The 10,244-nt window shown below is 42.0% G+C and overlaps 1 protein-coding gene across 1 annotated transcript; it reads right to left on the bottom strand.

The window, feature by feature from the left end:
• Nucleotides 1-272: 272 nt before the first annotated feature.
• SEM1 (SEM1 26S proteasome subunit) lies at nucleotides 273-6,590 on the bottom strand. Its single transcript, XM_074574728.1, has 3 exons — nucleotides 6,391-6,590; nucleotides 2,389-2,482; nucleotides 273-470 (listed from the first exon to the last, which is right to left on the bottom strand). Exons 1-3 carry the CDS (start codon nucleotides 6,464-6,466, stop codon nucleotides 428-430), a joined length of 213 nt encoding a protein of 70 aa, XP_074430829.1. The 5' UTR covers nucleotides 6,467-6,590; the 3' UTR covers nucleotides 273-427.
• Nucleotides 6,591-10,244: the final 3,654 nt, after the last annotated feature.

Consider the following 10,244-nt stretch of genomic DNA (forward strand, 5'->3'; position numbering starts at 1 on the left):
CCCCACAATTCCTTTCTACTTCTGCTGCATTTTAATTGGAATAGACGAGTATTTTATTTCTTTTTGACATCTCCACATCCCCTATGAGATAAATGTCCACTATTTTTCATTCTGTCAATGCTTATCTGGTTCCCTATGATGGGAGCTGGTGCAATGCCATCAGTCACAAAAGATCACTAGTAGCATTCTAGGTAAATCCATGAATTCTGTTGCACAAGGCATTTCAGAACCAAAATACAAGTTACCAGATTAGTAGAGGCTGAACATATGAGTAGGCTAAGATTAAAAACTTTATTTTTTATACAAAACAATAATAAATCCAAGCACATAATGAACTAAGTGTGTCTTCTCATTTTCGACCTCCTCTTCTTTCCTCAATATAGTCTATCCACAGTTCAATGTTAAACCACTCCATATTCAGCAAAAACTATGAGGTTTCCATCTTGTATCCATGTTTTTCTAATTCAGCTCTGTATAGAAAAAAGATAGGTATATTAAAACACACAAAAAATACTGTCAGACATTTAAATTTTTAGAAATTAAATATACTGCACATTATGCAATAATTTTAGAATACGAACATGTCATACTGCTTTTTGGTTCATACTAATAACCTTAACCTCACTTACTCTACAGTTCTTCAACTTCAGCTTAGTATCTTAGATCACTAGAAGTGACTTCTAAGTGAAAAATTCAAACACTTGTTTTAATCATAGATATTGTACTCAGACCCACCATAGCTGGAGGACAACTATATGGTGCAAAGCAGCACCTGTGAGCCTGCAACAACTCCAGACACATCAGAAAAAACAATTATCTTATACCAGCTATTCTCAAGATTTCCTTAAACCAAATGAGCTCACTAACATGAGCTATTTAAATGCATGTACTTCCAAAATAATTGGAGCTTTTTCTTTGTTTGTTTTAAATCAAAATACCAGAGCACACTATTTTTAAATCTTGGTGCAATGCACCTTCCAGTGAACAATTCTGAAGGAAAAGGATTGCTTTGTCAGGATTGTTAGCTGTTGCCAGGATAGTAAGTCAGCAACCGCAAATGTTATCGCCCCTGCCCTGTCCCCGCTTTGCTTCTCACCTGCCTCCAAACACACCAAAGAGAACTGAATCCTGTTTTATCTCCTAGTCTTAGCATATGTGTATCTAGATACAGTAGTCCAAATCTCTAAAAATATTTCAGGTTAGTTTACATATGTAGTAGTGGAATTTTAGAAGCGAAGACTGCAGCATTTTCTAAGGATGAAATAAAAACATGCTGCAACCAAGCAACATCGCAAACTATCATTTTAACACTAGTATGCAGTCACCAATACTACAGGCTACAATTAAGGCACAGTTACTGAAGGTTTGTCGAGACCAACTGTGTTTATTGAGAATTACACTATCCCTTGAAAGTCTGTTTCACTATGTATCAGCTTGTTTTCCAATATTACAGTTTAACTGCCTTTCAACCTTATTAGAAACAACTATACCAAAGACTATTTTTGTATCTTCCAGAGAAAGGATCCCTTTGACTAGAGGACAATGAGTGAGATCAACCCAGGAACGTTTAAGCAGGCTGTATTACAGACAGTCTGCTCCTCATGCAACATACTGGGAGATTAATTATAAAATGTGAGTTTGTATTGATGCTTGAAACAGTTTAAATTAGAAAGTAAAGGATTAACTGAAACTACAAGTGACAAAGAGGATTACACAACTGGATTACAGGTATCCAAATTGCTATCACTTTTTTTAAAGCACGTTATGAACAATTACTTTGCTATTGTTGCTCATAAACAGCATGCTCATCACACACAAGAAGGAAACCTTAACATTAATATAGATACCCGATCTCTGGAAAATTTGTCCATTTGGATAAAGAACAGCAATGCTATTTGAAGGTATAGAAAAAAAATTTGTAACAACACATTTTGCACACCAAAGCGCAGAAGAAGTAATCTTGGATCCTTTGCCTTTGATCTTTGCAGTACAGGTCAGAATTTTCACATACACGTAGAAAAGTCCATAGAAAAGGAATTAAATTGAAAAAGTGTCAACTGCATCACAATTTGCAGAGATCTTTGTATTAACTTGTGTAACACCACAAAAGCCTGAACATGTCAATGACATTAGGCATATTTCAGGGATGGCAGTACAATTATTAAAAGATGAAATGCTGATCAGTACTCCAAACTGTGCTGTAATCCCCTCCATCTGGTTTTGAAAAGTTTTAGATAGAAAAGCACAAAGCAGAGCTTTCATTTATTCCAGTTTCAGATCTCTATTTTTTTAAAGTAAGCAGATTTCAAACTCTCAGATATTAACTAAACAATGCCATTTTAAATATTTTATCCATCTTCTAGAACAGTAAATTAAAAATAAGATTACCTTAACTGATTCGAGAAATCATCTTCAACATTGTCATCATCCCAATTGTCTTCCCAGACATGTGCATCTTCATCTTCATCTAAACCAGTCCAATCTAAAGACAGGAAAAGAGGTCTAAATATCTTCTGCTTATTGGTACCCTGTCTTATTGACAGATTAGCTCAGCCTCTGGGGTAAGGCAGACTTCAGCTGGTAAGAAATTTCTCACTTTAACAGAAAAGTCTGTATCATATACAAGTGTTTATGAGATCAAAAAGCACAGAAAGATCTAAAAAAAAAAAACACTGCACAATTTCTCATATTATAATAGAAATGCAACTTGGTAAAAAAAATCATTACACGCTTCACATCATGGCTTGCAGGATTACACATTCGTAAGGGACATTTTGCATACAAATGGGCAAGCTGTAGCACCATTGTGAAAAGAAAGCAATATTGATTCCTAAAAGCTCAACAAAAACCGTACGATTCCAGGTTTGTATTTAAATACCTTTTTTCCTGATTAAAAAAGTAAATACATATCAAATGCTTTTGCCAAAACACACGCACATAGATGCTCAGTTCACTGAGATCAGATGCTGACAGTTTATGGATAAAGGCCAAAAATGTATCTGTGATGCAGAAGCAAAGGCAAATTGAAAGAGGCATCTGCAAACAGTAGTTGCTACCCATAACCACCTACTTCTGGGCTCCCAAAAGAGCAGAAGCTGTGTCCTTACAGAGGCAGGACACTAAATGTCCATTTGCTAACTTAATTTTTCTTTTTCTTATAATCTGGCACATCACCCTTGACAAATTACTGACCATCCACTTAATGCTTCATTATAAAAAAAAAAACCGCTCAAACTAGTTAGTTAGAAAAATAACAAAAATGAAAAACCAATAAGGCTCAAAATTTCTGTGTAAATACAAGTCAGTTTACTTGACTGAGGAACAGTTTCTCAGCTTTCTTTTACTGACAGACACCAAGTTTTTTCTAACATTACCAAAATAACAAGCACCTCAATTTTTTACACTTGTGACCTTGTATTTCTCAAAGTCTCTTAGTATATTTAAAGAGGTAACACTGTTCTTCCCCTTACAATTCAGTAAATCATCTGCTGCCCATCCAGACTAAGGCCCAAAGTAACATTAAGCATTGATAGATGTATGCGGGGGGGGGGAAGCTAGTAGGGTAAAAGATTAAAAACTAATTCACTGTCAATAACATCATCGTTTGTAAGAATGAGGGTTGGTCCTTGGATTTTCTCCTCCTTTTTCGTACATTAACAGTCAACAAAATTAATATTTGAGATTCACCAGGACAAGAAAATACATTTGTAACTGATTACACACCATAGAAGGCATCACAATTAAACTTCCCAACTCAAATAAATTATTAATAGGAATAAATGAAGGAGCATAGAAACCCTACTGGTCCCAAGAACAGCAAAAGAAGGAACTGGGAAGAAAAAGTGAAGAAAAAATGCAGTGTTTCAATTAAGTTGTACTGCTAGTTGCTCAAAGGGAAGTATTTTTACTTTAGAACTACCTGCGATAAGCTTTGCCTATTGACACACAATGGATTTTTTTTCATCAAAATAAAAAAGCTTTACCACTTATTTATCTGGATTTCAAAGATACAAAAAAACAAAGCTCAAAACAGTTTAAACTGAACACAAAGTCAAACTTTTCTATCTACTAACATACAAGTAGCTCAGACAGATCTACACATTTGAAAAAAAAAAAAGAAAAAAAGAAAAATCCTATTAACTAGTATCCAGCACAAGCAGCGGCTTCAATCATAAAAGGTCAGTTGGGAAGACTGTGAAAACATGCTCCAAATCACACTGAGCGAAGAAGAGTCACAAAGGCCCCACGTCATCTTCCACACTGGGGGTGGTGGTGAGTGAAAGTAAAGCCTAAATTATATTCTCTTTGCTGTAGCTACAAGAGTCTACAGTATCTACAGTGTTGACACTATACCCCAGAATTGCATACTAAAGTTATTATTCCCAGCTACATTAGATGCTTGTGACTAAATACTAGTAAAAAATGATAGAGCATTATCTGGCATTGAAAATATTAAGAGCCTGCTACCATTAAGTATCACTAACATATACCAAAATTACAAAATCTATTTTGATAAACTTGTCATGGCTGGACTCCTTAACAAAATATATTTTAATATACTGATCACTGATTGCCATATTTTGCACTTGGGCAAGGAAAACAAAAACCAGTTTTTAGAGCAGAGGATAAAAAACCTAAAATCCTATCATTTTACACATTACATTTTACATCTTGAAAAGCACTGTACAAGAAGTTTTTAAGTGACCAATTCACATACACTTGAATCTATTATGCTGTACTTGAAATAAACTGTCCTATAAAAACAAGACACATCTGCTTTTGATATATAAACTTGATTTGATAAATTGTTTGAAGAAAAGTTTTATGTCAGAATAAAAGAAATTCCCAAAAAGCCAATGTTTTTATCCCTTAACATAAGTTTGCGTTATCCAATTTCCTTTGGATCAAAACTGGGTAATAGAACACATAGTTTTTTCTGCTGCATAGGAAGTGGTGTTCTAATTTGAAAGAACAACAATTCGGCATGGCTTTGAGCACATATTTGTCATGATTCTTTCCTAAGTACTGAAGATAACATTCAAAGCGGTCCGAACATTCTTTATAATCTCTCAACGTTATTATCTCACTTGAGGATTTAAACGGGCCTCTTTAGAGGTTCTTATTTTTTGCAAGACAGATTAGCAAGAAGCCTGATTGTGGTCACTCCTTAATAAATCTCTGTTCTACCCAGGAAGTTTGCACAGTACTTGGTTTCAGTAGTACAGCTAGATTCAAGTAGAATTAATTTCACCTTCTATAGCAGCAATTCAGTGCTCTGACCAATCCAAGGTTCAGAAGCATGGTTCAAAGACTTCCTTAAACTTAATTTACGTTATATAAGATAAACATTTTTTGCCTGTTTAGGAAACAGGCCTGTCATGGAAAAGGTGGGCTAGTCTTCTCAGTTTAGTTTAGCTATCATTTCAACTATGTTAATAACTTTTTCCATCAATAAGTGCAAAAATAATATTTGTACCAGTACTGAAGGATTCAGAACAGCTAAGGCTTGTAAGGCCACAAAAAAAAAAAGAAAAAAATATCATGTATAATGAAGACATTACAGAAAAAAAAACCCTGACACTTCATCCATCATGTTTTGTATCATTTCTCATTAACCACAGCTTGAGACAATTCCCAGAATTAAAGGCACAGATGAAACAATCACGCCCTAACAGGGATCTTGTCAAGACTGTATCTGTAAAAGGACCCCGAGTTGTTTTATTGAAGTCCAGATTTAAGCTCCTCATTCAATATATTTGTACCTACGAAAAGCAAACCAACACATAAATATTTGTGCTTCAAAAGGCAAAGAGATTCAGAATAGCTGCAGAGTGCGTTATTTCCTTTTCACGGGTTTTTTTTCCACCTTGCCCCCCGTTCCCAGCCCTCAGCCTGGTTCTCGCCCCCACCGCGGCGGCGCAGCCCGCTTCCCCCGCGCTGGTTCCCCGCTCCCCCGCACGATGACACAGCACTCGGACCGCGACCTGCCCAGCACCGGGACACCGCCACAGCTGGGCACAGCCCGCGGGCCCCTGCTCCGCCCCAGCTCTGGCAGGGCTGTAGCCCCGCACCCCTCGCCGGGACCGGGGAGGGAGGCAGGAAGCCGCGGGGCACCGGGAAGCTACCCCGTAAGAACACGGCCGAAGCGGTGCCTGCGGGGAGGCACCGCACCGCCCTAGAGACCCCCGGGGCCTCTCCGCGGTCAGGGACCCACTGACACGCCGCGCCCCGGCCCCGCCGCCGCCCGCCGCAGGCCGCACGGTCCTTCCTCGCCTCAGCCCACCGGCCCGGAGCAGGCCGCGGCCTACATACGGAACCACCACCACCACCGCCGCCGCCGCCGCCGCCTCCTCCTCTCCCCCCGTCCCTGGCCTCGCCCCTAACCGGCACCTTCGGCCGGGAACTCCTCAAACTCGTCGTCCTCCTCCAGGAGCCCCAGGTCCACCGGCTGCTTCTTCTCCGACATGCTCGGCCTGCCGCCCCAGCGCCGCGTACCCGCCGCCCGCGGAGACCGATGGGAGACCGGCCTGCCACTACCGCGCCTGCGCCCCGCCGGCAACCGGCTGCCGGCCGCTCCGCCCCCTCTCGCCGCCCCGCCTCCCCCGGACGGGGCCGCCTCACACCGCACCCCTCCCCGCCGGCCCGGCACGCCCTGCCCCGGCGCTGCCTCCCTGCTCCCCTCAGGGCGGCCTCCCTGGCGCCGGCTGGGCCTGGCTCCTCGCCGCTGCCCCGGAGCCCGGCCGCACCGGCCGCCGGCTGCCGCCTCCGGCGCCGTTGGGCAGCTCCGGCTGCAGCCGCGGCCCGCCCTGACCCCCGGGGCGCGGTGAGGGAGCAGGTGCTGGAGGAGAGGAGAAAGGCCGCCGCCGCCTGTGCCTGCCCCTGGCCGCCGTGAGGGCTCCGGCGGCTGCCGCCACACCGGAGGGTCGCCGGGCCGGGTCTGCTGGCGGCGAGGGTGGATTGGTCTCCCCGGAGCTGGCTGGCGTGCGGCACCGACCGAAGCCGAGGAAAGATGCCCGGTGTGGAAGGCGCCGGGTGTATTTTCAATACTGTGGGTGGAATAAATCTGTCCGCCGCAAGATGAAAGGACACAAGCCACCACCACTGAACACATCTGTTTTCCTTACTTATTCTCTTTCACTATTGATTTATATTTGGGCAAAGCCTACCAAGTATTGGCCTTCTGTCCTTCTAATCTATAACCTGTGGTGGTTTGTTGGTGTTTTTTTTTCTTTCTGGCATTTTAACATTGTTTCAAAACTTAATCTAATTTACTGTCTTTTAAATTCCTTGCCCATCACATCAGAGAAGGAAGGAAGCAGCTTGAAAGGGAGATTATGACTAAACTATTCAGTAAGAGTTGGGATGTAACATGAAAGATAGAAATACCTTGTTTTTTAAATGTTCCAAAGTGTATTCATTTCACTTAATTCTAGATTCTGTTGATGATTTAAACAAAGGCAAAGTTCAATGCCTACTAGCCTGAACAAGTTTGTGCATGTGGCGGCTGCGATGGCTTCTCTGTAGGCGATCACCTTGTAACAGTACTGCCAGTCTGGTGGAGGGGCTGGGTTTTTTTGTCCCTCGCTCCGTGAAAAGCAGGTTCACGATACAATGACTTGCACAGCTGGGTTATACCGTGTCCTCGGTTTAAAGTCAGGGAAACAATGAACAAAAAACTGGTGTGGGAATGTATGTATAGTTCAGTTTCAATCCTCTATAAGCATGTTCTGGCATGTGGCCACAGTTAAGGCAAGGTGGGAAGTGAGCCCTTCTGCCAGATGAAAGGTCTAATCGAGCGGTCACATTTTCTTTTTGTGTGAAGGAAGGACTGGCTGACACTGATGATTGTGAAAAGTATCAAAACTCCAGTTTAATAAATCAATATGTGGAATCTAGTTATAACTTGGCTGGGATTTGTATTGAGCCATGCATTTTGTAATAGTAGATATCCTGCTCTATCCAGAGAGTACAAGATAAAGTCATAAAGTGGATCAAAAGCTTGCAAAGATCCATGATCATTCAGTTACTAAGGCCCATATTCAAACTCTCTAGTTTTTGCCGTAGCTAGAACTAGACTATGGAGTTTGCGGCGCATTGGGGAATACTGAGATGCTCAACTGCACCTAGATTATCTGAGAAAAAAATGTAACTTGGAAACTCCTATGGACAAGTAGCTTCAAGTAGCCCTGGAGCAGGAAGCAGCCTGAACTTGTTTTGAAGACTTTACCTACATATCTGCTGTGGAGAGAAGATACAGCAGTCCTTTCCACCCCCTTTTCTCCTCCTCCTCTGCCGAGCTGCTGGCTAGGAAGCTCTGGAGTGCCAGCAGAGAGAAGAATCTGTACTTCCCAAGGGAATACAGCTGACCACTGCATAGGAAAACAAGGAAAATAAAGGACTCTTGAAGCGGTGTCTTACTTACGTGGGGACTGACAACAGTCAGTCTCAGATCTGAGTCCTCCTTTGCATTTGCCATCTATGGAGCTGAGTATTCCCATATCACCAGTAAACCAAATTTAATCTCATGTTGTCACAAAAATCCATAGTGTCAAATTCTCCTCCTTTTATTATAAATCTCACAATTTTTGATGGTTCTTTAAAATTCGTGGGTTTGGGAGTTTTGTGGTTAAATAAGGAGTTTAGCTCTTGTTTAAAAAGGAGAAAAATATGTTTCTAGCCCAAGCAATTCAAAATAAGCTTGAAAATATGAACAAAAAGTATTTCAGATTTACCTGTTTTACTTGTAAGATTGCTTTAAAATAATGGATTTTAAAATAAAAACTAAATCCATTGTTTTAAGTCCAATACCACAGGTTTTAGAAGCCTGGAATTTGCATTACTTTATCTAGCCTTTCTAGCAGATGAATGCATGGATGCAGAGCTCACTGTAATTCCCCAAACCCTTTAACTCTCTGCTAGTAAGGTCTCCACGGGCAAAGGTATCTCTCATGCCATGTTTCTCACATCAAGGTAGGCCCATCCTACGTTGCCTGAAGGACCTGGTCAGTGAGGCATTCTCTAAGCCAGACCACCAGACCTTGCAGGTAGTGGTGCCCAGCGGGCAAGGTGAGAGGCTTGCCTTCAAATCTCCACTGTGTCCAAGTTGGATTTGACCTGATGTCAAAGCTGAGTGCCACAACCACCAGGCTGTTTGCTGGTTATTTGGGGATCAGGCTTTTTCTCTCTTCCAAAGTATATTCAGGTATTTTCACCCATGGTGGAGCAGATTTGACAAGTAACTAACCCAGTCTGCAACACCAAATAGAAATTCTCCTGGGAGCTGGTTGACCTGGGTGACATACCATATCCCAGATGCATGCTCTTAACCACCAGACTATACAGTAAACAAGTAGAAAGAACTTATTCTGCAGGTAGTTTTTAGAAAATCCTGATTTTAGTGCCAGTCTTGTGACTGTGATTGTGCGAAGATGATCAAGGGACTGGAGCATCTCTCTTATGAGGAAAGCTGAGAGACCTGGGTCTGTTTAACCCGGAGAAGAGAAGACTGAGAGGGGATCTCATCAATGCTTAGAAATTTCTAAAGGGCAAGTGTCAAGAGTATGGCTCTAGACTCTTTTCAGTGGTGTCCGAAGACAAGGGGCAATGGACACAAACTGGAACACAGGAAATTCCGTCTGAACATGAGGAAAAACTTAGTTACTTTGAGGGTGCCAGAGCACTGGAACAGGCTGCCCTGAGAGTCTGTGGAGTCTCCTTCTCTGAAGATATTCAAAACCCACCTGGACATGATCCTGTGCAACCTGCTCTAGGTGACCCTGCTTTGTCAGGGGGCTGGACTAGATGATCTCTAGAGGTCCCTTCCAACCCTTACTCTTCTGTGATTCTGTGATTTCTTAGCAGAGGCACGGTCTTAAATCATATTTTCTTAAAGTTTCTTACTGACATTCTCAGGTAGCTTCCTACTCAGTCTGTAGGCTTTGCATATCCCATACCTTACTGACCCCAGGAAACATGTGAGGAACTTGCTTTTCTCCACTGAGAAAAGACATCTTTGAATTCCACAAAGCATCATAGCACCTAAAAATTTGGTGATGCAGTTTATAATACTCAGGCCTTTTGATGACCCTAGCCCCATTGACTAGTCTTAATGCTTTAGAGAAAAGAGCATAAGGATTCAGCTGCCTGGAATAGATTTTCCAGTGTGAAAAGATATCTGAAAGTTACAGGAGAGTGCCCAAGCCCCATGTATGGCTGGAGCTTGATAGTTTCTTAGGTGGACCATC

This window comes from Larus michahellis, chromosome 2, assembly GCF_964199755.1.
Source record: "Larus michahellis chromosome 2, bLarMic1.1, whole genome shotgun sequence".
Taxonomy (NCBI): domain Eukaryota; kingdom Metazoa; phylum Chordata; class Aves; order Charadriiformes; family Laridae; genus Larus; species Larus michahellis.